The sequence below is a fragment of the Clytia hemisphaerica genome, unplaced genomic scaffold (assembly GCF_902728285.1).
Source record: "Clytia hemisphaerica strain Z4C2 unplaced genomic scaffold, Clytia hemisphaerica genome assembly, whole genome shotgun sequence".
Lineage (NCBI taxonomy): Eukaryota > Metazoa > Cnidaria > Hydrozoa > Leptothecata > Clytiidae > Clytia > Clytia hemisphaerica.
Genome location: NW_027103987.1, coordinates 201,348 through 228,842, shown reverse-complemented (window position 1 = coordinate 228,842; position 27,495 = coordinate 201,348). Strand labels below are relative to the sequence as shown.

At 35.9% G+C, this 27,495-nt stretch overlaps 2 protein-coding genes across 4 annotated transcripts in view; one reads left to right on the top strand and one right to left on the bottom strand.

The window, feature by feature from the left end:
- LOC136811124 (uncharacterized) overlaps positions 1-22,444 on the bottom strand; it is a 164,496-nt gene extending 142,052 nt beyond the window's left edge. Inside the window, exon 1 of the mRNA XM_067067729.1 lies at positions 22,412-22,444. The gene's annotated coding sequence lies outside the window, so the exon portion shown is untranslated. The remainder of the gene's footprint in view (positions 1-22,411) is intronic.
- Positions 142-25,526, top strand: LOC136811126 (CDC42 small effector protein 2-like). Of its 3 annotated transcripts, none has more exons than XM_067067732.1 (6): positions 142-211; positions 937-1,038; positions 16,758-16,811; positions 17,094-17,138; positions 23,733-23,903; positions 24,178-25,526. In XM_067067732.1, exons 1-5 carry the CDS (start codon positions 188-190, stop codon positions 23,883-23,885), a joined length of 378 nt encoding a protein of 125 aa, XP_066923833.1. In that variant the 5' UTR covers positions 142-187; the 3' UTR covers positions 23,886-23,903; positions 24,178-25,526. The 3 variants fall into 3 exon arrangements, with proteins under 3 accessions (XP_066923833.1, XP_066923832.1, XP_066923834.1); XM_067067731.1 differs by having other exon boundaries at positions 147-211; positions 24,173-25,526; XM_067067733.1 differs by lacking the exons at positions 142-211; positions 937-1,038 and adding an exon at positions 1,769-1,978 and having other exon boundaries at positions 24,173-25,526.
- The last annotated feature ends 1,969 nt before the right edge of the window (positions 25,527-27,495 follow it).

Here is a 27,495-nt window from a genome sequence, read left to right as displayed (position 1 = left end):
CTTCCATAGCCTAAACCAAACTATTTATTGGAAAAACATTGTTTTCCTTATTTAGTTGGGCCATCATTTGTTAAATATTTTTCATGTACAGTGTAAAAATTTGTAAACTTGATTAATAGAGATGAGAAAAACACAGGGAAAAGACTTGATTTGAGAAAGATTTGGAGAGTAAGCTTTTTGTTGAAGAATGAAACTTTTATGCACATCGAAGGTTAGCTGTTCTTGTTCAAATCTAAAAAGTAAAGTTCGCAGCAAGCATTCATAATTGATTTTATGAGCCACGAGTGTAGCCTCTAATATTCAATGCGTTTAATTCATTCTCTCTGATAAGTTATAAGTATCAAACTTTGTTTTGCCTTAATAAAAACGACAGTGACTAGGTTTTAATGATGGACATTTGATTTGTTGTGATTATTTTGCTTAAGCCGCAATTAGGGGGGGGTATCAGGGGGTACCCGATTCCGCAATTCCGCCAATTTTTTCTCCAATTTCCGTCAAACCGTCTTAAATTGAACCAAAATTCCGTCACCGAAAATTCCTTTGAAATTCCATATTTTTGTCGAAAATTCCGCAAATTTTGAAAATCTTTTACTAATTCCGAAATTCCGCAAATTTTTTTGCTAAATTCCGTTTTTCCGCACTAAAATTGTCTTATTTTCCGTCTCCGTCAGAGAACCCAATTTCCGTAATTCCGTCTAAATTTTCACCAAATTCCGCCACTCCGTCCGAAAAAAGGGCCGATTCCGCTCCTCCGCCAACCGTGAAACCCCCCCCAATTACCACGCTCAAAACCCAATTTGTTATTCATCCCAAATCTAATGAGAATTATCAAAGCAGTGCTGCCAACCTGGGAAGATTCTCTGTGCCATGCGTGGAACAGTGAGAACGTGCTAGGAGATGAATCAGAACTAACATTTTGTTATTGTATCATTTAAGAGGACATACGATGTTTCGTATACCAAGCCACCAAGTGGTGGAAGATTAGCAGATCTCCCATTCAAAGTATCTGGACGACACGGGTGCTATCAGACAACCGAGGTAAGCTTGAAGGGCCTTAGGCTGGAGTCGTTTATAATGCGTGTAATACTAATAATGATAATACGGGATTTAGTTTGTATAAACGACTGGAAGAATCCGGTGTTCCAGCCTTATAGATACAGGGGCTAGCTACGCAGAAACTTGCGTAGCGAGAAAACAATTTATCAAGCAACAACAAACTCTCAAAACGAAATCAACTCAAATGAAAAACTTTCAATACACAATTCCACACATATTTTTTTCTCAAGAATTATTTTGAGCAGGAAAAAATTATAATTGCAATATTGACACTTTTCTTTTGTTTGAAGTTAGTGCACAAAGGTTTCTAGACGACTAAAATTGTTCCATTCATTACTTTTTGCTTTATTTTTACTATGTATAAATTAGTCGTCTAGCTTGCTAGACTAGAAGGGCCTTGAAGTTTTTACGCCGTGAACGCTACCGGGAAAAGTTCAATAGCTCTGGGGGGATGCTCTGAATTCTGAGTTCCCGGAGAGAACTAGGGTATGTGTGGACCTAGTCTGTACACCCGATACCGATATTTTTACGGCAGAGTAGTGGCGGTGAAAAAAGATGAAAAACCGTGTCCGCCTAGCCCGCCCATCCACCCCAATCTCGTTTTACAATACGGTGGAGATAACTTTTAATAGTAATTTACCGAACAGTTTTCGAAAGAACAATGTTTTCAAAATTACAAGTTCTGCTTTTTACTAAAAACTTTTATTTCGCTCTCCTAAAGGGTGGTCCGCTCTGCGCTTACCAAAGGTCCATTTTCAAAATGGCTGCGGTGATGTGCATCTAAAAAATTTTCTGAAATGGAAGAAGGGCGAGGAAAGTGAACACTTAAGAATTTTATGACACTTATTTATTAATTTCATAAATCATCATGAGTTTGGTGATGCTTTGTTTTCCATGTTGTGTGGATGAGCAACCACCTCCGGTAAGCAACTTTTGGCTGTTTGGAGTTTTTCAAAGTTCTTTTTTATCTATTTTCAAACTTTGTCAACAACCAGACCATTGCACTGGAGAACCATACCCCCCTGGTACCATTCATAAACAATGAGAGGATGGTATTATAGATCCAGTATTTGGTGTAGAAATATTTACATCCTCAGTTACAGGCAGTTAGTCACACTAGCTTCCTGCCAAAATGCGTATCAAAGATTAATGCTGCGAGTGCGCTATATCGTTTACTTGACTCTCAAGCAAAAAAATGCGCCGCAAAACTTCTAAAGGGATTCATGAAAAGATAACCCGGCGCTTTTTAATGAAATTAACATTTTCAAAAACTTTGAGAAATTACCTAAAATTTGAGCCATAGATGAAAAAGTTTGAGCCAAGCCAACCTTGAAAACTAATTTGAAGATCAACTTCCCAAGAAAAAGATCTACGGGGGAGGGGGAACCCACCTAGATCCGCGCACCGCCGGATAGGCTATTTCCCGGAAATTTTGCCGGACCTCAAACAATGACCCATTTACATGTGTGGAATTGTTTTTACTTTAGCGTATAAACTAGGCCTTAAAAATCGAAGCGCTGTCTCGGGAATTGAATGACAAATTTTGGTTGGTTGATTTTGGCTGCTGCACGTTTTATTTTGTTTCAAACTTTCAAGTTTTAATTAATTGTCTTGCAAACTTGATTCAGGTAACTCTCATCCTTGTTGTTGCAAATACATCCTGTAGATGACTGATGTTGTTTTTTCTGAAAGCTAGATTTCCTAGTGTGACTAACTGACAGTGAGGCTGTATCATCGATTTTTGAGGATTACGATTTTACCAGCTTTTTAGCGATTTTTGCCTCGCTAACCCAAATCTCGCAACATCTTTATCTTAAAGGATGATCGAAATTAGAGTTTTTCAGCGTTCCGAAAAAAACGCAAAGCAGAAATTTTTTCATCTTCACAGGATCGATTGTCAACAACAAAATACATCTTTTGGTCTTTGGGTTTGTTTCTGACGTTTTTCCTTCAAAGAATATCGATCACTTTCCTTTTCCCCTTGAGCGCGCGAGAAAAAAATGATTAGCACGCATTCTCGCGCGGGCGAATAAAGATGAGGCGGCAATCTTGCACTGAGGGTGCTACTTAGTTTCCGCCCTATTTTGCGCCCACCATAGAATGGTCCAAATACGGGGGTATTCCAAATGATAAATGATGTCGTTCTGTAAGTGTTTTATTTTCTGATAGATACAAATAGTATATTGAATACTATTAACTTATTTATTTAAGTATTTTTGAGCCCAAATTTAAATATCTGGTTAAATAAAAAACAAATGACAGCAGTTCTGTTTTTCCCTCAAACCCCCGGGAAAAGTTTTTTTGCCGACTTAGCTATTTTACAAATTTCGGAAAAGAACTCCCATAGGAATTCCGATTCATAACCCGATTGGTTCATTTCAGAACGGCTTCAAGAAAGTCATAATGGCAGATAATTTTTAAAGTTTCTCTGAGTAAATGTGTGTAATTTATTGATGTTGATGGCTTGTTGATTCTTTAAAGAAAAAAGATAACAGGTATAGCTTTTTCTAATCCTGGAATATCGAGGTTCCAGCTACACTGACTGACAGGAAGCTCTAGGATCGATTATTAACATTGATATTTATCACCAGACCCCCGCGCTCGATAGGATCGATCATCGGAACGGCTCGATGACGGATCGATATGTGATCGATGGATTACTTATCGATCCGGATAGGAGATTGATGGAAGATTCAGCCATTAAAAAGTCTTGAGTATCGATCCTTCGTTGATCCATTATCGAGCTAGTATTTCAATCGAGTATATCGATTCGTCATCGATCGTTAATCGATTCGTCATCGATTCGTCTCGTCATCGATTCGTCATCGATTCTTCATCGATCGTTAATCGATTCGTCATCGATCGTTAATCGATTCGTCATCGATCGTTAATCGAGTATGCATCGATTATAAATCGATTATGCATTGATATTGATTATAAAATTAATTAGCGGGTTGGGGACGCTTATTATATTAGGTACCCGAGAGTACCATATCGGCCATTTTTAAGCCGGCCCCTCCGCTTTTTTAAGTTCGGAGAAATTCCGTAATCTAAACCTTCCAGCTGATGTTGAAAGTTTCCCCGACCTTGTCCCAGAGCTTGCTTAGCGTGTCGAAAGAAAATTTCTACATCGGGTGCCAGATAAGTACCGATAAGTAAATCCGGTTTGACGCCATTAGATCGATATGGATCGATTAATCAATATAAAAAAACGGTCGATATTTTGATTGGATCGATAGAGGTGTCGATAGGTAATCGATAGGTGTCGATAGGTAATCGATAGGTGTCGATAGGTAATCGATAGGTGTCGATAGGTAATCGATAGGTGTCGATAGGTAATCGATAGCGAGAAAGATCGATTAATATTAGAGCTCGATTTTTAGAAAGAGTCGATAGGGTCGATAAGATCGATAAAAGATCGATGATAGATCGATGATAGATCGATGATAGATCGATAACTAATCATAAGCTTAAAAAAATCTTGAGTATCGATCCTCTATCAATCTCCTATCCGGATCGATAAGTAATCCATCGATCACATATCGATCCGTCATCGAGCCGTTCCGATGATCGATCCTATCGAGCGCGGGGGTCTGGTTATCATCAGTTAAGCTAGTCACACTAGTATTTTTAGATAGATGGGAGACCCGTCCTATGTTTTGGAGCTGGGAAATTCAAACTCATGGGCCAAACCATGCTATGCATCTGCCATCAGAATATAAAAGAAGAAATCATAGCATGATCTCAAGCAGTTACATCAAAATGCCTCGAAAATGTCAATATGAAAATTGCGTAATCAGAGAACGTATGTCTTGCTCATTATTAAAAGGCCGAGACAAACTTTCAATAATTGGATTGTAACATCGAGTTAAGTCTCTTTTGTTAAGTCACCAGGGGTAAATAAAACAGACCTTGATACATTTATCGTTCGTTTCAACTTGACGATTCGTTTAAAACTCAGCCTCCTAAATATTTGGGGTAGGTAAAAAATGTACAAAGAAATTCATACTTTTCCAACCTGGCAAATCTTTAAAAAAGAAGCGAACAATAAAATATAATTACCCTTTCCAAATAAACCTCTTCGGTGGCGAGCATAGTCTACTCTGACGTAATTGTAAAATTTATGTGATGGGAGTTTGACATAGTAATGTAATGTTGTTTGGGGAATTATGAAGTTCTCTGGAATTTCGATTGCATTTATTCAGGTTGATTTTTTATGACTTATAATGGTACTTTTTCTAACGAGTTTGATTACTCTGTTCTCACACTTATGTCTTTTTTTTGCGTCCTTTTCCGTGATTACTTTTATTTATATTTTTAAAGACAGGTAAGAAGGCATATTGATGTAACTGTCAAGGCTACACTTAGTCTGGAGATCTATACTCTCTATTCAAACTTACACCACATAAGGCGGTCATCAAAAAAATGCTCTGTTTGCTTTGCAACCGGTGTTAAAAATGCATGCGGGTGGAAGGGAAAAAATTCCCGTGTTTTTTTTAATCACGTTTCTAATTCAGGGGCGGGTGCTGATGACGCAAGCAAAACAATTTTTCGATAGCCGTCCGCAATTGAGAAAAAAGCTATACTTTTTTAAAAGAATAAATTGCTTTTCCCGGATTATTTTCTGCATCTCCGCACCGGAAAATCAGCGGAAAATATGTGCGGGCGGGTGACGCGAATAGAACAATTTTTCGATGACCGCCTAACGGGCTAAGCAAAAATCCCATCAGAAGCTACTCATTGAGAGTATGGTATTTTTGACCCAGTTTGAATTTGTTTACATTTGGTTTGAACTTTGTGCCAAAAAAGCTGTTGATAAGGTTAGCCAATCAGATTCGCGCACTACCAATCAAAACAATAATATCACGTGATTTCAACAATTGTTTAACAGCCAATAGCAGTTATTCACACTAGCGTCCTGCCAAAATACGTATCAAAGATTAATGCTGCGAAAGCGCTATTATATCGTTTACTTGACTCTCAAGCGAAAAAATTCTCCGCAAAATTTCTTAAGGGATTCATGAAAAAATAACCCGGCGCTTTTTAATGAAATTAGCATTTTCAAAAACTTTGAGAAATTGCCTAAAATTTGAGCCATAGATGAAAAAATTTGAGCCAAGCCAACCGTGAAAACTAATTTGAAGATCAACATCACAAGAAAAAGATCTACGGGGGAGGCGGAACCCACCTAGATCCGCGCACCGCCGGATAGGCTATTTCCCAGAAATTTTGCCGGACCTCAAACAATGAACCATTTACATGTGCAGAATTATTTTTACTTTAGCGTATAAACAAGGCCTTAAAATCGAAGCGCTGTCTCGGGAATTGAATGAAAAAATTTGGTTGGTTGATATTTGGCTGCTGCACGTTTTATTTTGTTTCAAACTTTCAAGTTTTAATTAATTGTCTTATCTTGCGAACTTGATTCAGATAACTCTCATCCTTGTTGTGCAAATACATCCTGTAGATGACTGATGTTGTTTCTTCTGAAAGCTAGATTTCCTAGTATGACTAACTGAATAGAATTCTGCGACCAGATTTGGCATCTACAAAAATACCCGGCTACTCTGTTGTTTCTATATTATTATTCGTTTTGACTAAATGTTGTATTTCGAAACCACACCAACAGAGTAGACGGGTCTCCCAGCTAGGCTACACTACACCGGTGTTCTAGTGTCGATTCCATCCAGCCATCTGGCCATTTTCTGTTATTTTACAGAAATCCTCGCTTGAAAAACCAAAACATTGATACGTGGTCAAATTTACTAAACTTTGTCAAATTAAAAAATGGGAAAATATCATATAACATATGGGTAAAGGCCACATTTTTAGTACACTGTCCCTTCCGTTACATTTTAAACTTTCTCTGTGTATATTTTGAAAGGCAAGGTAAAGTTGATAAATATTTTTTTTGAGTTGAGTTTCATTTCTATTTCTATTTCTATTATTTGATTAGCAGAAACTTTATACAAAGTTATTCTCGTCAATGTAACAAAAAATATGATTAATAAAATGAAAAATATTAAGAATGTAGCCTAAATTTATAATATATAAAATATAGAAATAATAAAATAATAAGTAATAAATGGTAAAAATCAATTTATTATATACATATAAAGATCTAGATAAAAATATTAGCCTCTAATCTAAAAACATTACCTCCGTGGCTCAGTATATTGGAAAGGGTGTAATCTGGCATTGATAGTTAGTCGAAGGAAAGTAAACTCGAGAAGCTGAGAAAAGCTGAAGTGAGTTGTGAATTTGTTAGAGCTTGACAAAGGTTTATATTCGCAATTGTGGGTAAAAATAAATAAGATAATGTTTAAAATTTTGAAATTTTAATAGGATTAACAATCGCTAATTGATATTTTATCCATTTCTTTCTTAAAAACATCCAGGTCTTTTATGTTTGACAATTTCGTTGGTAATTTGTTCCAGAGCCCCACCGTATTTGGTGTAAAAGAGTTTGCGTATATCTTTATCCTGCTTTGGATAGGGTTAAACTTTGTATTAGCACATCTTTGCTTTATTGGTATCATTTCTCTATTTACCTGTTTTGTTGAATGGTATATTTTGTGTAGCATTTTTACCTTAGCTCTGCATCTACGTTCGTCTAGAGTTTCAAGGTCAGCTTTTCTTCTTAAAACATTGTTGGGCTTACAGTCTGTTGCCATGAGCTGTAGACCCAGCACAAACTCTTTCTCTGAACCATGGTGTGGTGCCCCTTTAAATTCAGAAAATGGCACCTTCATGACCATTTTTGGTAGTTGAGGGGCCATTTGGAACCTGAATTTATGTGAATTTCCCAAAGTTTCAGTAAAAATCTTCAAAAATCATGTTGCCAAAAGTGAAATTCCAAGGATTGATGACATTTTATGCCTAAAACTTGATATCTTTCAAAAATAATATCAGATAAGAAAACTTTTTCAATATATTGAAGTAGGGTGGGGCGTCAAATGTGAAAGTCAGAAAATTCAAGATGTAGTGTTTTTTTATGAAAATTTAACCTATTGTGAGGCATTCTGCGCAATTTTTAAGGTCAGAAGTCCAAAATTGGCCGAACCCCCCTGGGGGTACTGATTCGCACTACAGGCAAAAATTGGAAAAAATGGCATTTTCTGGCCTTTTCAGGCCTGTAAATATGTCAAAACTATTGCAAATCTTATTTCTTTCATTCATACTAAACTTTATGAAGAAACAAAAAAATAAACATATTGGGTTGAAAATTGTGCCCATTGGAGCCCTAAACGAGCCGTGCTTTTTAAGGCCAATTTTGCAAGTTCATAAACTTTAAACTGATTAAATCACATGTCTGAAATTTTCAGAGATGGAAGTCTTCAATGAAGTCTTTAAGCAAAATGAATTTCAAGTTTTTCACTTATTTCAAAAATTCATAATGGCGTCTTCAAAAATCGCTTTTTAGCAAAAAAAAATCATATTTATAAAAAAATAGCATTTTTTAAGGCAAGCTTCTACAAACTGAGTTTAAATGCTGACTGAAATTTTTTATGCAGTGATAGTATTCTGGAGATACTCCAGGGAAATCAAAATCATTTGGGTCTGGGATGCGTCTATCGTCCGCCATCATGGAAATAAAATCCCTGCTAAGAGCCATTTTTCAGGCAAAAACCCAAATTTGAACTGAAAAAATTTCTAAAGGATTTTTAATGCTATCATCTTACTTGTGGGATGGATTTTTTTAAATTAGGTACTTTAATTGGGGATGGTCACCAATTTTGTCCCTTCCGTTACGCCTATACTTTAATTGACAGCTCCATGACAAATTAATCTAGGAAACTTTTCTTTTGGGAAGTTATATTAGTCATGTTCATACTGATTTTTTCCAAAGGAATTTAGTATAGCATTTGACTTGATGGCCATGACACTTGACAGCCATGTGTATCTACAATCACCCTCGAAATATATTGAGATTTTAGTGTATTTTAACGTTTTTCAGAATTTAAAGTTCGGGCGAGAATTGCTATTTTAGCACTTCCACTTTCTTCCATTGAATATTTCGATTTTAGAGGGGTTTGGTGGCTTCTAGGCTATATTCCAAGCCTCATTCCAGCAAATTTGAGCTTTTAAATCCTAAGGTCCTAAGTCTTAAGTCTCATGCTAAAACTCAGAGTTAAAACTCTACTTTCCAACTGTAGTTTAAGGCGCTTAAAATTCAATTGTGGTGTTCAAAATTACACCGGGAACTCCCCTTTGTCTCAAATATTTAGTGGATGATTGTAGGTGTCCCCTCCATTACTTATGTCCCTTCCGTTACACTTTTTTGGTATGTCCAACTTTTTCCTAAACTTTTAAGGGGACTCATATTTTTTTCAGTACTGTATGATATTTTGGGTCTCCCAGAACATTGACTTCTGGGGTTTTCATGTATTCACACAAAAATGAATTTCCGTAACAGAAGGGACAAGTTTCCACGAGGAGAAGTTCAGTAAAATTTGATAAATTGGAGAAAAATTTGAAAATCTATCTTAGAAAAAAGATGAACAGCAATGTAGATTCTTTACATGTTCATTCCTCTTGTTACACTTTTAAATTTGGGACTTTTAAAATTGCATAACTTATCAAATTGTAGACTAAAGTGATGGTGGGGAAGAGATTTGGAATAGTATAATTCACATGCCAGTTGTACAAAATCCATCAATTGGATCGGTATATCTTATCCGAGTTAAAGCTATGCAATGCTACTATAAAAACAATATATATCCAATATCAGGCTGCATCATTTGAGGCGTGCGATAGCACGTGCACACCTCCACACACACCTAAAATGTCTGAGGAGTGCGATCAATCACACCCCATTAAGTTAGTTTCACAACTGAAATTTGTGCATAGCACTCCTTATCACACACCTAAATTATTAAAATTAAGGCTTTAGGAGTGTGATTGACCACACGCCTGGTGTTTTCAAATGATGCAGCCATCAATATCTAATATATACTCAAATACTGCACTTTAAACAAATCCAGTCAATTGATCAATCCAGTGTTGATCATTTTTAGCCTTTCAACCACCCAAAATTTAAAATAAATTTTGAACAAAAACTCGTGATTTTTATCAAATATTTCAAAGAAAAAGCTGGAAACTTTGATATTAATCTCTCTAAGAAGGCTCAAGTAGATTCATTTACCCAAATAGTGATTCTGATAATTTCAATTTCAAGTTTCTGAAAATCGGATATTTTGTGCTCTTTCTCTTACGCTTTTGAAAGAATGCCCCATTTGACAAATACAAGCAGCTATATATAATAAAAACACTGCCTATAAACCAGCTCTCCCAATAACAATAACAAAAGTTCTGCATGATGATAATGCTGATAATTATATGGTTGATTACATTTAGCTTAGATTTGTAAAGGACGAGAGGGGCGATATGTAAACAAAATTTTCTATTGGTTGAAAGAAAAGTATCGTACGATATTTTGATTGGTTAACAAAATATCGTACGGAATTTTTAAGCCAATCAAAATAAGAGTGTCAGTCAAATGTTTTTTTATAGTTTCGAATGTTTTTATAAGTTTCGAAAAGAATAGCAATTGAGTGTTCTTCAATTCTTTTTTTGACCATATAATTAACGCGGAATAACATGGTATTCTCGGGTCGTGAGGGCTATTTTGAAGTGTTTTCAATGAAACAAGGGGTTATTACTCCAAAATCACCCTCTAAACCATGTTATTACTAGTACTTATCACTAACATAGCTGGGAAAAATATAAAGATTCTGATGTCAGGGTTTGTCCCTTCCTTTACGCAAAATGGTGCATACCAAGTTAAAGGAATGGAAACCAGTTTAAAAAATGCTACCAACTGATTTCTAACCCTAAATGTACTACTTTTAATAGGAAGTTATTACTTTAAGCCTCAATGAAATAGTTCAAATGATAATGGATTCAGTTACTCTAAAAATAAGTTAAAAATGTGAGCGTATGACACATTGAGGCTGAAATAGATTTCCAACCTAAAATTTTGAGGGGCACAAAGTTTATTTCCATGCGATAGGTATTGCTGAGTCAGAAAAAATATGTTTTGAAGCTTTTTGGGGATGATCATTTTTTGATGTAACGGAAGAGACAGGTGTACCAAAAATGTGGCCTTTACTCATATGACCAGGTTCACTCCGACCATGATTATAATAATAATGTGATGCAGCGTGATGTTTTGATATTTTCAATCAATGCAGTCGGGGTTAACTGTAGCATACTAACAGACTAAGACCACAGAGTATACTAAGGTGGCAATCACAAATATCTTCGTTTCACATCACCCGACCGATTCTCGAAAATTGAGTAGAATTGAATCCGTGAGTCGATAAATTTGTCGGACTTTTTCTGTCGATGACGTTTCCTTCGTTCAAAAATTTTACTATTGTCGATTTTTTGCGAGCAATTTCTAGCGCATCCGCGGTGTTTTGACTTTGTTTATCATTACTTGCGCCATTTTGGGTTGGAGGTCACAGTTTTCAAAGGTCATAATTTGAAACCACCCATAACACGCGGTTGTTTTGGCTGCTGGCTGGCTGGCAGTTTCCTTCAAGATTACACTCCAAAAATGGATGATTGAGGTCGGACGAGAAGAAAAAATTCACTGGGTCCATTGAAAACCCGAAAAATTTTAATGTACGACCGACCGACTGACCAACCGACCGACCGACCGACCAACGGACTCACTTTTTAGACCCAACAAGGACACAAAATGAAGATATTTGTGATTACCGCCTAAGACCTCTTTAAAATATACTAAGATATTTGACTAAGTATGACTAGTATGCTAAGAGATTAATGTCTTAGAATGTTAAGAGTGTGACAATTTTTCAGAGGCGAAGACTTTGTGGAAGTTAATTTTGAAGTCTTTTATATTTAGAATTACCTCTAATCAGTCATACAGGTCCTTTTCATAAATGATTTTAAGATATTTGGGATATAAATATTCCAATCAACAACGGGTAGACCAAGAGCGGAGAGTAGTTTGTTCAGGTAGACCTGTTCTTTATGCTGCAATTCTTACTCAATGGTCCCATTCCGGCAGTCTATGCTTAAACTCCTATATCAAGATTACTGGATTTGGAGTGCGGCGGGCCGATTTTACTTTCATTTTTGGTGGTTTTGCTTTCAATTTTGAGCCAACATCTAAGCAAAGGGGTGCTCGCCCCTTGCAAAAACACACACATAGAAAGTTTACGAAATCTCCTATTTTGTTCGAACCAAAAAAAATGACTTTTCCATGTTTCACTTTTTACACCAATTCTTCAAAATGAAAATATTTAAGATTTAAAGTTCTTCTTTTATTCAATCATTTTTTACAGCACTTTGTTGACAATCTAACTCTCGCATCAAATTCCCGCTTCAGTAAATTGAAGATGAGAAAAAACCTAAGCCTTAGGAACACGGATTGAAACATATATAAGAAGGGTAGGATTTTACAGCCGCCTGTTGTGAAAAGCACAATAGGTGACAAAAAAAGGACCGTGTGAAATGCGGCAATCTCATTGGTCCAAAATAGGTGCGAATGAGCGTCGGAAAGCAATCAGTAGATTAGACCACTTTTGTTTTTGTTGCAGATTACAATATAAACTTCTCTCACAGGGATAACTTGTCAATGGCAATGTGTTGTGTCAACTTTGTCAGCATTGTATTGTTGTAAAGGGAAAGATAAAAGTAAGACTAGCCTAGTTTCTAATCCTGATATAGGAGTTTAAAAATTGCTCAAAACTGACAAGAGACAGAACATGCGGACACAAGACATGAAGAGTAAAGTATCACAAGTGACAAAAGGACTAGCTCAGGATGGGGAAAAGTTTGAAAATAAAAATTCCACAAGTTAAAATTTGTAGGTTGACATGCTAAGGTTGAATTTATCAGGGTCTTCTTGATTGACAATATGGGACGGTAAGGTATTCCACAGTCTAATTGTTGAGGGGACATAACTGTGCTTGTACGACTGGATTCTTGCATTTATTGGTACAATTCTTAAATTAGCGGTACAAGCACAAGATACCAGAAGATAAACAAGCAATTCGACCATGTAGAATCTTATGCATGTAGTTCAGTTTTGTTTCAAGCCGTCTTTGCTGAAGGGTTTTAAGGTTAAGATTACGAATCATGGTGGTTGGACTACTGGAATAACTCCAATTATTATATACAAATCTGGATTCCTTGTGCTGGGACCATTTCTAATTGGTTGACGTTGGATGTAGTATGAGTATCCCATACAACTGATAGTAGGGGCCACTATGTTGCAAAAAAGCTTCCCATGTGTAGCAGCTTGTGCAAAGGGATTTTATGATTAATCATTGTTCCTTAAATGTAGAAGATCAAAATTTGAGAGGTGAGGCCGGGTGTGACCATCCGTTGCCATGGAAACTGACGTCATTGGTTACTATGGTAACCAAAGCAAAAAGTCGTCAAAATTTACAAATTTTTGTTCCATTCGAAAGAGTATGAAAAACTGATAAAGAAAAAAGGTCACAACCTATATCTGAATATATCAGAAGATATTAAGTAAATAAGGCAAAATGGCGTATTTAATGTTCACTGGAAGGTATTTTTTCCAAAAAACAAAATTTTTTTGAATTTTGGTAATTTTTTATTTTTCAATGACATCATCGTCATCGTTTCATGACGTCATTTTGCCTTATCTCCTTAATATCTCCTGATATATTCATTTTCAGATATAGGTTGTGACCTTTTTCTTTATCAGTTTTTCATGATCTTTCGAATGGAACAAAAAAATTTCAATTTTGACAACTGTTTGCTTTGGTTTGCTTTTTTTTTGCTTTTGTTGCACAAGCTCCTTCACACGGGAATACATAGTGGCCTCTACTATGATGCATATTTGAGAATCAACCTAACGTAGGTACGATAGGCTTGTAGCTTGATTACTTGGTTACATACTTACTTACTGGTCAATTTAACGTCTGTGGTTCGAAGGAAGCATCTGATTTGGTTGGCTTTTTTCAAAGTATAGTTGACATTGGTATTCTGGGATAACTTTTTGTGTATAAATACACCAAGGTATTTTGCTGAGTCCACAAGCTCAAGGATTTGGTTGTGCATGGAATAGTTAGATAAGATTATTTTAAGTTTATTGGTGAATCTGAGAACCTTGCATTTGTCTGGATTGAAATCATTACCGTAAGTTGGTCTAATGCTGGCTTCCCTCATGTAATTCCGACACCTTTCTAAAAGATAGGATTTTAAAAGGAAGATTGGGATCACTGATTGGAAAAAGATGTGATTGAAAAAAGATGTTTCTCTCTCTCTGACAGCTAATTAGCTATCAACCATTTTGACCTTTCTATTATTCCCAGGTTTAAAGAAAGGTGCCAGAATTAGATGAGGGATGTTGACATTAAACCCACTTATGGTAAGAAACAAAGCAGCATTTTTAGCTGCTTAAAAAAAAGAATAAAAATTTGTTGAGGGGTATTTTCCATTGTTGAGGAGAATCTGGAAACTTTTGTATGTGAATTGAATGTTAAAAAGATGTTATAATGATGTTATGTCTTAGTATACTAAGATTATGGCAAGGTCTTAGTATGCTACGCTTAAATGCAACTGAATGAAATCATTTGTTTATGCCGCACCAAAGGCCATTCTAGATTACCGTGCAAAAAGACTGGGGGTCAACATGAACTTTAAAGCCCGCTGCAGGAAAGGGAAATGGTTTTGATTAAGCAAATATATATGAAAAGGTTTTAATATATTATTTAAATATTATGAAAACAAGTGATATTTTTAAATATGTTTGATCTTTGTAAAGTTCGATTTGACAGTTCTTTGTAAAAAATGTTGATTTTATAACCTTTTATAATTTTTGGATTTGTGAGAAGACAAATGTTATTGTAAAAATAATTCATTTGGAAGTGTAATCATACCCTTTCCAGGGAACTGGACCCACATTTTTCAAGTCAGTATTCATTGCAAGTAATGCCACAGGGCCGTTTGAAACCTTGCTGGTGGTCTGTTGTAGGTCTGGTGGAAAATGGATTTATTTCTAAATGTAAAAATCACTACAGCTATAATATTTTCTTTATTTGGACAGACAAAAGGGTCAAGGTTTGTTTACTTTTCGAAAGCATCCAGCAAGGACCTTTTTTTAAACATCTGTTTCCCAGGCATAGCCTTCCTGGAAAATTTGATCTGTCGGCCAAAAGTTTCAAAAATCTTTCCTAGAAATGAAGATCTGCTTCTCCTCAAAACTTAAATTTTTAATCTCAAAGTATCTTTCTTAGAAAATTTGGTCTGTTTCCGCAATTTTCAGAATTAAGATTTTGATCTGCTCTCCCAAGCTTATAAGGAGTAGGATATCTGTTTCCCTCTCCTGGAAATTTTTATCTATTCCCCTTGCTTTTTGGACCTACCTCCGGGTACCCCGGTGGAGGTCCTTTAAATTAACCCATGTTGCTTGTTGTGATTGATATCTGTTTTCCCCCACTTGTTATGAAATAACACATTTTAGTTTAATGGTTAGCTGGCTACTGCACATTAGCAATCAGTCCTTTTTGGACCTACCTGAAGGTCCTTTAATTTGACCGTTGTCCGTCCATCCGTTCGTCTGTTACAAGCTTTTCTCGGGATCAGCTCGTTATTCTTTTTTATTTTTTGCACAATGATGCAAAATAGCAATGTCTAAAAAGTGACGGAGCCCAATTTTTGAAAACAAAAATTTTTGAGCAAATTTGGGCTAAAAACTGCCTAAAAATAGGATTTTTTGGACTTTGTGCGAAATTGCTTCATTAGTTTTTCCTGATTTTTGGCTAAAAAGATAATTTAAAGGGCATATTTGAACTTCCTAAATAATGAGGTTGCTCTGATCAATGAAAATGATACTGTCCAATCAGGGCTACTTTCATAAGAGTAGCCTTTATTAGATTTCAAATTTTTTCTGGTCCTTGATTTTCCTAGGCCAGCATCAATCTTTAAAAATAATGATGAGTCGCCATAGAAACTGGAAAGTTTATTTAAAAATTGTTAGAAACTAATAATATATACCAGTTAAAATATCTCAATATAATCATTTGATAGATGGCAATGAAATTTTATATAATAGACGTTTTTGTTTTTTGGACATGAACTTTTGAACCTATGAACTTTACTCTTAGGTGCAAAATGAAGGCCCCCCTCCTTCTACTACTGCCTTCAATATCAAATCAAAGAGGGTGACTTATTTCTGGCACTGTTGGTATATACTAAGACATTATTGGATTTGTACTTGAAATACGAGTACTGTATTATAAATGTGGTATATTATGATTTTCAGGGGTACCAAAACAACTTCTGTTTGTATCCTTTGGGATGGAAAAATCTTTAAAAGATTATAGCAAAAGCACCACCAAAAATTTGTTTAGTACTTACTGAAATCCTGCATCCTCGAGGGAACTTCACCTTCCTCTGACTATTGGAAAACAAGCAATAAACCAGACTAGCCATTTATAACAAAACTTAAATCAGGGATGACAGATGATATATTATATTGATGATTAGAGAAATAACTTAGTGGTCTAAGGGTCAATGGTTCAAACCAGGGGATCCCACATTCGAATAATTGCTCTTTCTCATGTTCACAGATAGCCCAACCAGATGGCAATGGAGCCTGGGCAAACAATGGAAAGACTGTCCAGAAGTCTGAGATTAGGCTTTCCACACAACATGTCCATTTTAACACTATCTTTATTACTTTAAATTTTCAGAGGCGGAGAGTTAAAATTGACAGATCACAAATAGGACTACCAACAAATTTCCAAGTAAGTTTTATTGAATTGAACGCCGTGGAGGGAGGAGAGGGGAAAGGGGTGGAAAATGTGGCGCTACTCCACTTTGGTGAACTGTTTTAAAGATTTTCAGTTGCTACTGCACCATGTACCAAGTGTCATAGTTTTCACATAGTAACAGCATGACCCCTCTGTGTAATTTTGTCACAGGGCAGACTTTTCTTTTTTAAACATCATCAAGCTCATAATGGTGTATTATGTTCTCTTGAACTTCTTGAGGAAATATTAAAATGACAATTCTATTTTTTTTCTTAGCACACCAGCCATATAGGATCTGGAGAAATCGCTGAAGGTTTTGATGTGAGTTTCAGACTTTTTATTTCTGCTTTTTCTTCTGGATTGTGGAAGAGGTCAACTCTCATAAGCTAAGGTTAAGATGATCAAATACATGATATCCATTGCAATGTCTTCTGAAATAAAATAGTAGTATCAGTCAATAACGTCACTTGCAACCAATCAGCTGGTGGGCCCATGATGTAACTTCAGAAGACATAGCAATGGTGCATAATCACGACTACAAAGGAATATTTTTCCGATAGAGGGAAGTCATCTGTCTCTTTTTTATACGCCTTCTTTTTGGACCTACCTCTGAGGTCCTTTAATCGTTCGTCCAATAGTCTGTTACCAGCTTTTCTCTGGATTGGCTGATTATTTTTTTCTGATTTTTTGCATAGTGATGCAGAATGACAGTACCCAAAAAGTGACAGAGCCCGATTTTCGAAAAAATATTTTTGGCAAATTTGGGCCAAAAAGTGCCTAAAAATGGTTTTTTTTTGGACTTTGTGTGAAATACCTTCTTTAGTTTTTCCTATTTTTTTACACAGTGATGCGAAATCGTAATCCTTAAAATGTATGACTTTTAAAAGAAAAATTTTTGGCCAAATCTGGGCCAAAATTTGGATTTGTGGAAGTTGCTTCATTAGATTTTATCTTTAAGGAGCTAAAGTTATCTTTACATAAAAGAAAGGATTGTTGGACCTACCTGGAGGTCCTATGAATTTTTTTTTTTTGAATTTTTTTTTGGTTTGTCAAAAAATGACTGGTATCAAAAAGCTTTGAATCGTCTGGATTGGCGTAAAATTATTAATTCCAAGTAGCATATTTTTTGATAGTTTTATTTAGTTACTTATTTGCATAATTTTTCCTTTTTTCGCTTTTTATTTTATCTACCTAGCGCTGTGATCTCTATCTTAGGATAGGGCCTATTCCCTGTGCTAAGGGAAGGTTTATCTCTCTCTCTCTCCTGGAGGTCCTATGAATTAACCTTTGTCCGTCCGTTCGTTCGTTCGTTCGTCCGTCTGTTACCAGCTTTCCCCAGTATATCCATGGATCTGGGGTTCATCTGGGATAGACTTAAGGTGTGTGTCCAGGGCTCTTTTGAATTTATCGATAGAAATGTTTTTGAGGTTTCTGATGCTCTTTGGCATAGCATTAAAAAGTTTTGCACCTTGCACTGCAAGTGTGCTGTCTCTAAATTTTGATGTTTGGTTCTTTGGAATTGACAGTGTACACATCCGGCCCAGCCGGGGGTTTTCAGTGGTTTTGATACCATTTACAGTAGGTACAATCTTTTCCATCACCTTCCAGACGTACATTATTCTGTAGCGTTCTCTTCGCCTTTGAAGTGAGTAAATCTTTGTCTGTTTTAGACACTCCCAATAATTGTTTGGGGTGCCATTTATCTTTCGTAAGAAGGACTTTTGAATATCTTCAAGTCTCTGAATGAGACCAACTGCATTTGGGCTCCACAGAACGGAGCAATATTCTAATATTGGTATCACCAATGATTTATATAGTATGGTCATACAATTTAAAGATCGTGAAGAAAAAGTTCTCAGGATCCAAGATGTTAAGTTTTTAGCCTTTTCGATTACTGCAGTAATTTGCTTCTGAAATGTGCAATTACTGTCCATAAGGATTCCAAGGTCTTTCACAACATCTTTGTTTTCAATCTCAACACCAGAAAGTGATGTATAGCTTGTTTGAGTCTTGATCTCATGGTTCTTTCCATAGCGCAAGAGTTCAAATTTTATATCATTCAGCTTCATGTTGTTGTCATCCGTCCATTTATATATTCTATCAAGATCTTTTTGAAGTAGGACAGTATCTTCTAGAGTTTTGACTTCCTTTGTGGCGCGAGTGTCATCAGCGAAGGATTTGAGAAAGCTGTGCACCACTTCCTTGTCAATATCCCCAATCAATATGAGGAAAATCAAAGGTCCCAAAACACTACCTTGAGGGACTCCTGAAATGACCTGTTGTGATTCAGAAGTGACACCATTCACTAGCACTGATTGTTTTCTCTCTGTTAGGAAGGACTTTAGCCACTGTAATAATTTTCCATCTATTCCTAGTTTCTTTATTTTTCGTAGGACAATTGAATGGTCTACTTTGTCAAAAGCCTTTGAAAAATCTAGGTACACAACATCCGCATTAGCATCTTTGTCCAATATATTTAGTATCAGGTCATATTGTTCCAAAAGCTGACTCAAACATGAACGCCCGCTTCTGAATCCATGTTGATTGGGATTGAACAGATTATTTTCATCCATGTGGTTTACAATATGTGCTCTGAGTACTTTTTCAAATATCTTGATGACATGGGATGTTAGGGCTACTGGTTTATAATTTGATGCCAGTGATCTGCTACCTCCTTTGTGGATTGGTGTGATTGTGCATCTTTTAAGTTCGTCTGGGACAATCCCTTTGTCCAAAACTTTGTCTCCAGAGAGGATACAAAGAGGAATAGAAAGTTCTTCTTTGCATTGATTGAGAAAGGTTGCAGGGAAACCATCGGGACCTGGTGCTGCAGTTTGGGACAGATCGTTGATTGCTTTTATTAAATCATCTTCTGTAACTTGTAGATCTGAAATGATATCTACGTTGACTTCATCATTTTCACTCTGTATTATATCGAATGGTTTTGGTGCACTGAAGACGGAAACATATTGTCTTGACAGAATTTCTGCCATTTCTTTGCTTCGTTGCGTCAATTCACCATTTGTGTTCAGCAGAGGGCCAATTTTCGTTTTTATCTTTGCTTTCTTTCTTGCATAAGCAAAGAAATATTTTGAGTTTTTCTTTATGGAATTGATTGCTATATTTTCAACATAACACTTGGAATCCCTAAATAATTTTTGTAAGTCCTTTTCAATTGTCAAAAGTTCCTTTGTTATTTTAGTCTTCTTTGATTAGGACGTGCATTTTAAAAATTGCTTTGTAATTTTTCTTCTTCTTTTCTTAAGAGAGCGGCGATATCTTTCAACTTTTGATTTCTTCCTGGTATCTTTGGTTGTTCTGATTGGTATTCCCATCTTTGTGTGTGGGTTGATTGACATATTGGGACATGAACAACTCGTTGCAAAATCGATTTAGATCATTCAGCATTGATCTTTCTTCCATAGAGCATCCAGTTTTGGGTAGTCCATCAGGCCATGTTGACTTTGGAAGATTGAAATCGCCACCAAAAATTATGTTTGGGACAGGTTCCAAGGCGGAAAGGGCTTGTTTCGCACCTTTGAGCGGTGTAAGAAGGTCTTTAGCTGTTGATGGATTTCCATTACTCTTGTCGTCAGGCTGTCTATATATTACAAGCATAGCCAAGTTTTCAGTCTTTGAGTAAACACAAAGGAGTTGTACACTTGGTGATTTATGGGAGTAGATTATTTCACATGAAGCAGCTATATCATCTCTCTTATGTAGAAGCAGACTCCTCCAGTTGCTCTCCCTCTTGATTTTTTCTTGCGTGATGAATCACATTTGAACAAAGTATAACCTTCTACTTTTAGTTCTGCATCTTTATGGTTGTTGAGCCATGTTTCTAATAGGCCAACAAACAGTAAACTTTTATGACATATGTTATTTTCGATAAAAGGAACTTTGCTTGGTACAGTTTGCGGGCACAGTCCTTGTACATTAAAAAAAGCAAAGTTGTTGATTATTGGAACTGAATTGGATTGAAGTTTGCTTGGTGAGGAATTTGCCTGATCATCGGTACAGTTGGCATAGGAAACTGGGGTATTTGAGAGGTTTGCGTCTGCTGAAGGTGATGAAGATGATTCTCGATCGAGGTGATCTTTTTGTCCAGTGTCTCCATGATTTCTTCCTTCATCAGACGGACAATCTCTAAAAAATGATCTGGTTCAGAGGATTTGATCTCATCATCTTTTTCTGCAAATAGCTTGCTGTTGTTGTGAGTTACTGTGTTTTTAACCATAATGGGTTCTCTTCTGGTTCCCTTCACATGAACAAAACGGCAGGATGTTGCGAAACATTCTCCTTTTCGTATTGAGTCGAAGCACATTTTCGGATGGAAATCTTTACATTTTTTTCCAAGATTGAATCCTCTTTGTTTATTTGTGCCATGTTGAGTAAATTTTCGGCACATTTTTGGGTGCGCAAATTTGCATTCTTTTCCTTTGAATCCATACTTGCAATTGCCATTCTTGTAGAAACGACAAGTTCTATTACTGCTTCCAAAATCATCTTGTTGATTCTGGTTTTTTGTTTCTCTTGTGTTAATCTCTTTATCCTTAGCATCTTGAGTTGACAGCAGGACAACATCTTCAGTGTCTGACTCTAATAATTCTGTTGGTCTGTCTTGACTTGGGATAGATGGTGCAGCATTTTTAGTGACTTTTTTCTTTTTCCTTTTATTGTCACCGTCACTGTCACTTGGGATTGTGTTAGGTTGACAAGCATGACAAATGTAGAACATGCCAGGTAGATTTAGAGGGTTATACAAGCTTTTGAAGAGTTCAGCGTCGGTGTCCTCATCAATATTGGTGTTGTTTGTGGGAATCGTAGCAAGATTTAACCAACATGGTTTGTGTACACCTTGACCACAAACGGCACATTCAAGGATCGGGAGCTCCATAAGACCAATTTTATATCTTCTGTTGCAGATGGAGCAATTGTCCGGTAAGAGGTTTTGTATCTTGCAGATGATCAGATGAGACAATGATCTTTTGGTTTTTTCATTATATTTTGGCACTTTCAAGAAGTTTGCAGTTTCTTTCAAGGTGTCAAGTTTTTCTTTGTACATGTCATTTTCAATATCTAGTACACTTTTGCCATATTGATACTTCCGCAAACAGAATTTTACAGAATCCAAGGAGGCATAAAAGCAAAGTTCTGCTATTAGATCCTCAGTTTCCAATTCTTTGGTACATTTTTGGGACTGATCACCCTCAGGGGAATTATCACTTTGATCCATGATAAATGGAGTGCAGGAGAGTATAAAAGCAAAAGTAATTGAGAAATGTACTTCCTTTATTGTATTACAATGAAGAATCTTGTCACATTTGTAAATAGTATTAGTCACTTAGCTAAATGGCTGCACTGTGGGATGAGTGCAGCATGATGATGAAGCGTCAGAGTTTAGTCGATGAGGTGGTCTTCAGACTTTACATACAAACAAGCCAAGGCAGGCAGGATTGATTGTTGTTGATATCCACCAGTTGTAGATCGCCAAACATTTGATTTTGACTTATTCTTCTGTAATTTTTCCTTTTAATTTTTATTTTTCACTGAAAAATACTGGCCTCTCCCACGTGTTTCCACACAGGTTCAGCCTTATTCACTAATTCTTAATGGAGTGAATTTTTTTATCTGTGGTAGAGTTTTTTTATCTGGGTAGTAAATTTTTTTTTCGATTTTTCGTCACACCACCACCGTAGTAAACGTCATTATGTCTGAGATTTTACTACCGACCCCCCCCCCCTGGGCAATGCCTAAAATGTGACGGAGCCCGATTTTCGAAAAAAAAAATAATATACCGGAAAAACTGGTTTATGGCATTTTCTCGAGATTTTATCATTAGTTTTTTCTGATTTTTTGCTCAAAGATGCGTATTAACAATGCCCAAAACATTGCCGTGTCCGGAAATCGCCGTTTTTCTGGAATTTCATTGGACTTTTTCATTTTAATTGGTTGTTTTTTTCATTCAAAAACATTATTAATAGCAATGCAACCGAAACCGGAACTATTTAAAAATCGCCGGAACAACCTATTTTCGCCGGAAAGACAGTATTTCTTGATTTCTCGAGCTGTACTTTATATTTTTTTATGAAATTTTGCACACTGATGCAAAATGACAATACCTAAAATGTGACTGAGCCCGATTTCCGGCCGAAAATGCCGGGAATATGCCGGTACCGGCTTTTTGACATTTTCCCGAATTTTCATTTTTAGTTTTTTCTGATTTTTTGCAGAAAGATGCATATTCGCAATGCTCAAAACATGACCGAGTTCGATTTTTTGAAAAACATTTTTTCCGGCCGAAAATGCCGGAAGTATGCCGGAAATCGCCGTTTTTGCAGATTTTCATTGGACTTTTTCCTAACATTTCTTTGTTTTTTTCTCAAAAAAAACAACATCATTCATAGCAATTTCCACCATCAAGCATGATTCGATTGTCAATAAAACTGATTTCTGCAACCGGAACCTTCTATATCTTTTTTCCCTTCCCCCTTCCCTCTCCCCATCAACAATCAATGATGAAATTTTTTGCGTTATGCCTTTTCGCTAAACATTATATTTTCTAACGGATCGTTTCCGTTTTTCTCCTTATTGCTATCTAACTTTCGTCATCAGGTAGGTCCATTCAGCATCTAGCTTATTTTTTGTTTGTGCCCAAAACTTAGCATGGCTTCTTACCTCTAAAACATCGAAAAGCCAGTCTGAAACAAGCTTCATCATCTTTTTCATGTATCACGTATATTTCATTTCACGTATCTCTATGCTATGCTGTTATATTTTCTTTTTCGTTTGAGCATTTTCATCTTCATTCAGCATGTTTCCGACTATCTATCTCAGGACAGATCCATTCAGCATGTTGCTTGTTGTATTTCTTTTCGTAGCATAACAGATCGTGAATTCTATTTCCTTTTCAAGGTAAACCAAGTACAGAATTCGATGCAATCGAAGGGAGGATATAGTGAATCCGCAGCCACCGAAAAACTTGATGGTGATAGCAACAATGTAAATAGTATGACGTCATCATCACCCAATGAAATCACAATCACGCTAAATAATGACGGTTCATGATAATTATTGTCTCCCTTAGTAAGTAAAACTGTTGTTTTTTTATCTTGGTGAGAACTTATTTTGGCGAGTCAGTGTTTTTTTTTAATTTCGGCTGCAATTAATTTTAAGATAAATACTGTGTGATGATTTAATACCTCAAAATTGACTGAAATAAATAATAGATTCAACTCTTTGGTTTTTACTAAATTCGCCGCTTTGGGTGTTAACTGTGAAGCCTGAAAATTGATCAAAAAGGTCTCGGATAATAATTTTATCATTAAATGATTGAAATTTTTGTCTTTTTTCAGGAAAGGTGGGTGATGGACTTTTTCTACATGTTGTATTATATTATTCTTTGGGCGATATAATACCTTCAACCTGCTTCTGCTGCTTATTCCATCAGTTCTTATGATGTGATGACGAGGAACACCATTCTAAAGTTGTTGGTTTAGTTTTTTTTTGAGTTGTAACATATGAAAATTTCTCATCGATATTTTTTTCTCTTCTTTTACCTCAAGTTGCCCATTATGAAGTATAAAGCATACAAAAATCCAAAAACAGGCTCAGAGATGCTTAGGTCGAAAGCTTAATAAGACTGAAAAATGCTTGAGGGGATGCTTAAATCTAAAGCATAAATTTAGGGAAATACTGAAAATCCGTAAAATTCCAGCCAAAAAAGCCAAAATCAGGAAAAAACATTTTTCGTAGGCTCAAGTAATGCTTGCCATATGCTTAATTTTTCTCCATATCTGAGCCTAGATATGCTTATAAGTGTAATGCTTATAAAAAAAACATGTTTCGTAAAACGGAATCTTTCTTTTATCATGTGTGCAATGCCTCGTCTTAGAGTAATTCAATTGAGAACTTTATCTTGAGTATTCAGGTTCGCTTTTTTGATGGGCAGTTTGAGAAAACAATTCTTTTTATTTTCGGGATGTCGTTGAAAAAAACGTTTCGTATTTTGATAATATTATTAACTTTATTAATTACTAGTTTATATATTATATATGAAAAAATCATAGTTTTAATCGACCCTTAAGATTTTCCTTCTTATTTTGTCATAGTTTGATTTTTGAGTATAGTTTTAACACCTTAATCTTATTCACATCTCTTCTGTTTTTCTGAAAATTAACAATATTAGGAAAAGAATCTTGTGCCTTACAATGATTGATTTTATGAAACAAACGGATACAGTCGATTTTGGGATAGTGAAAATTATTTTCACTTTGTGCTGTGGTTTAAAGTTTCGTTTCAATTGATCTTTTTAAAACTTATGGCAACTTAGTTTCGATCAGATTTGCTTTCCGTACATTTACTCTCATGTTAAATTTGTAATTGCTGTAACATAATATAACACCGATGTTTTTTGCTAGAAGGGTTTATGCATTTAAATATCCATTTAGATCACCTTCGTTCTCACCTCACGATATATGTGTTGTTCTTTTTCATGAAAAACTGCTTCGCAATTATTCTTGTACTTATGCGGAGTATTTGCAGCTTCGTTGGAAACAGAATTCCCGAATGGGTCTTCATTTTTACAGTGATTTTTAACTTTTCCCTAGAATTCATTCTAATATTCCTGGAAAACAATTTTTCATTATTTCAAGGTTATTTTTATAGAAGTTATTGGCTTGAAATAAATTTGATTCTAATTCGAATAAATAGCTATTTTTTTCACTTTTCCCAATCAACTTTTTCAGAAGCTCCTTGCTTTTCCATAAAATCATATTTTCTATAAATATTACAGTTTCTTTGCAACCTTTTTAAAGGGTTTGAATATTGGTCCTAGAAACACTACACTTAAAACCACCTGCAGTGGATTTGAAAAATATTGGACTACTTTTTGCTATTTTTGATGACATCGATTTACCTTAGAGAAGAAATATTGGCAAATGAGCCCACTCGCCAATTTTGGTGCAATTTGGTGGAAATTGTTTTGGCGATTTAATAAAATTTCTAAATTTGGCGAAAATTAAATTTGGCGAACGACCCATTTTTTTTCAATATTTTAGCTGGAAAAAAAATTAAAAAAGGTTTTTAGGAGAAATAGAGACTAACTTGAAAGAAAGTTAAATTTGGCGAATGACCTATAAATCTAAATTACTTTCCGCCAAAATTTCTTCCCAGAAGGTAGCTCTGGGGGGGGGGGGGGGGTTCAAATAAAATAAAACACTTTCAATTTGCATTTTGACGAAGAGAGTAAATTTCCTGGGGGTAATCTGGATCGCAGAGACCTCTAAAGATATACTTTCTAGATAAGAAACTCTTTTCGGAAATTCCCCGGGGCAAATTACCTAGAGTCCTCATTCCCAATCCCCATTCCTTAAGCTGGGAGCAAAACCGTCAAACATGGCTCTTCAAACATTTGAGCTTTTTATGTTTGATGGGGGGGGGGCGTACGGGGTTTCTGATTTCCGAAATTCCGAGCATTTTTGACCTGATTTCCGATATTCCGCAAAAATATTTCACTAATTCCGATACCGAATTTTTTTCTGTAGATAATTTTCACTTAAAGAAAAACTTGAATAAAAAAAGGAAGAAACTGTGGGAAAAGAATATTTTTGCCACATACAGTACAACTATTACACCCCGCGGACACCGCACGCTGCAAAGAGGTGGTACGACACAGAGACCAGAGGACACAAATTTCAGTTTAACCCCCTACCTCAAAAAAGGAAGTTTGTAAAAGATAATGCGAGCGAAGCGAGCGCGAAAAATTTTCCTTGACTTTTGCTTTAAAATCCACCCTTTTTCCCTAAAAAAAGTGTTGAGAAGAGTAGTTTTCTTTCCTGACCAAAAACGTCAAATTTTTCGTGTTGTAGTAAAATAATTATTTCAAAAATAACCCGGCCAGCTTTACAATAGTCAAAGTGTGTTGACTTTAAAAAAAATAAAAAATAGAGATTCAAAGATTGACTGAAAACCATTAAATTCAAGGCATTCTGGAAAAAAAGCTCCCTGACTTTTGAGAAATTTTACGAAAATTCCCTGACTTTTCCAGGTTTTCCCTGACTTTTTCAAAAAACAACCCATTTTCCAGGTTTTCCCTGACCGCTGGGAACCCTGTTATAGAACTGGATTTTCATCGTTCCGAATGATAGGTGATGATATGACTCTCAGTAAAATATTAACGCCTTATTATAAAAATGTTGACCTTCTCACAAAGCCCTCGAGGCATCGTGCCATTCATCGTACCAGCTTTGGTCCGTTTTGAAAAAGCTTCAATTTTTCACTGCTTACAAAAGGTCCGCGAATGAAATAAGATTGTGTTGTGGAGCAATCTATACCTATACCCATCATATGTGGGCGCGAACACCGCTAGGATCTAGCGCGCGCTTGTGCTTGACGTCATTGATTCAGAAAGCGTCTTTTGTGGATAGAAATTAGTGAGGTTAAGTCCCAAATTGGTAAAATCGCGACCATGAAAATTAAACAGGCTAGTGAGTTTCAACCATAATCAAATTTCGTATTTTTTCGTCCGCCATCGTGATTATCCTGGTATGCTTAACCTCAGTATTATTTCCGAAGCACACAATCGGATACCGAAAAACCGAAACTAAAGCTCTTCAGACCGAATTTCCGCAGTAAAAAAAGTCATTTTTCCGAAACCGAAGTCTTTTTGGATTCCGAA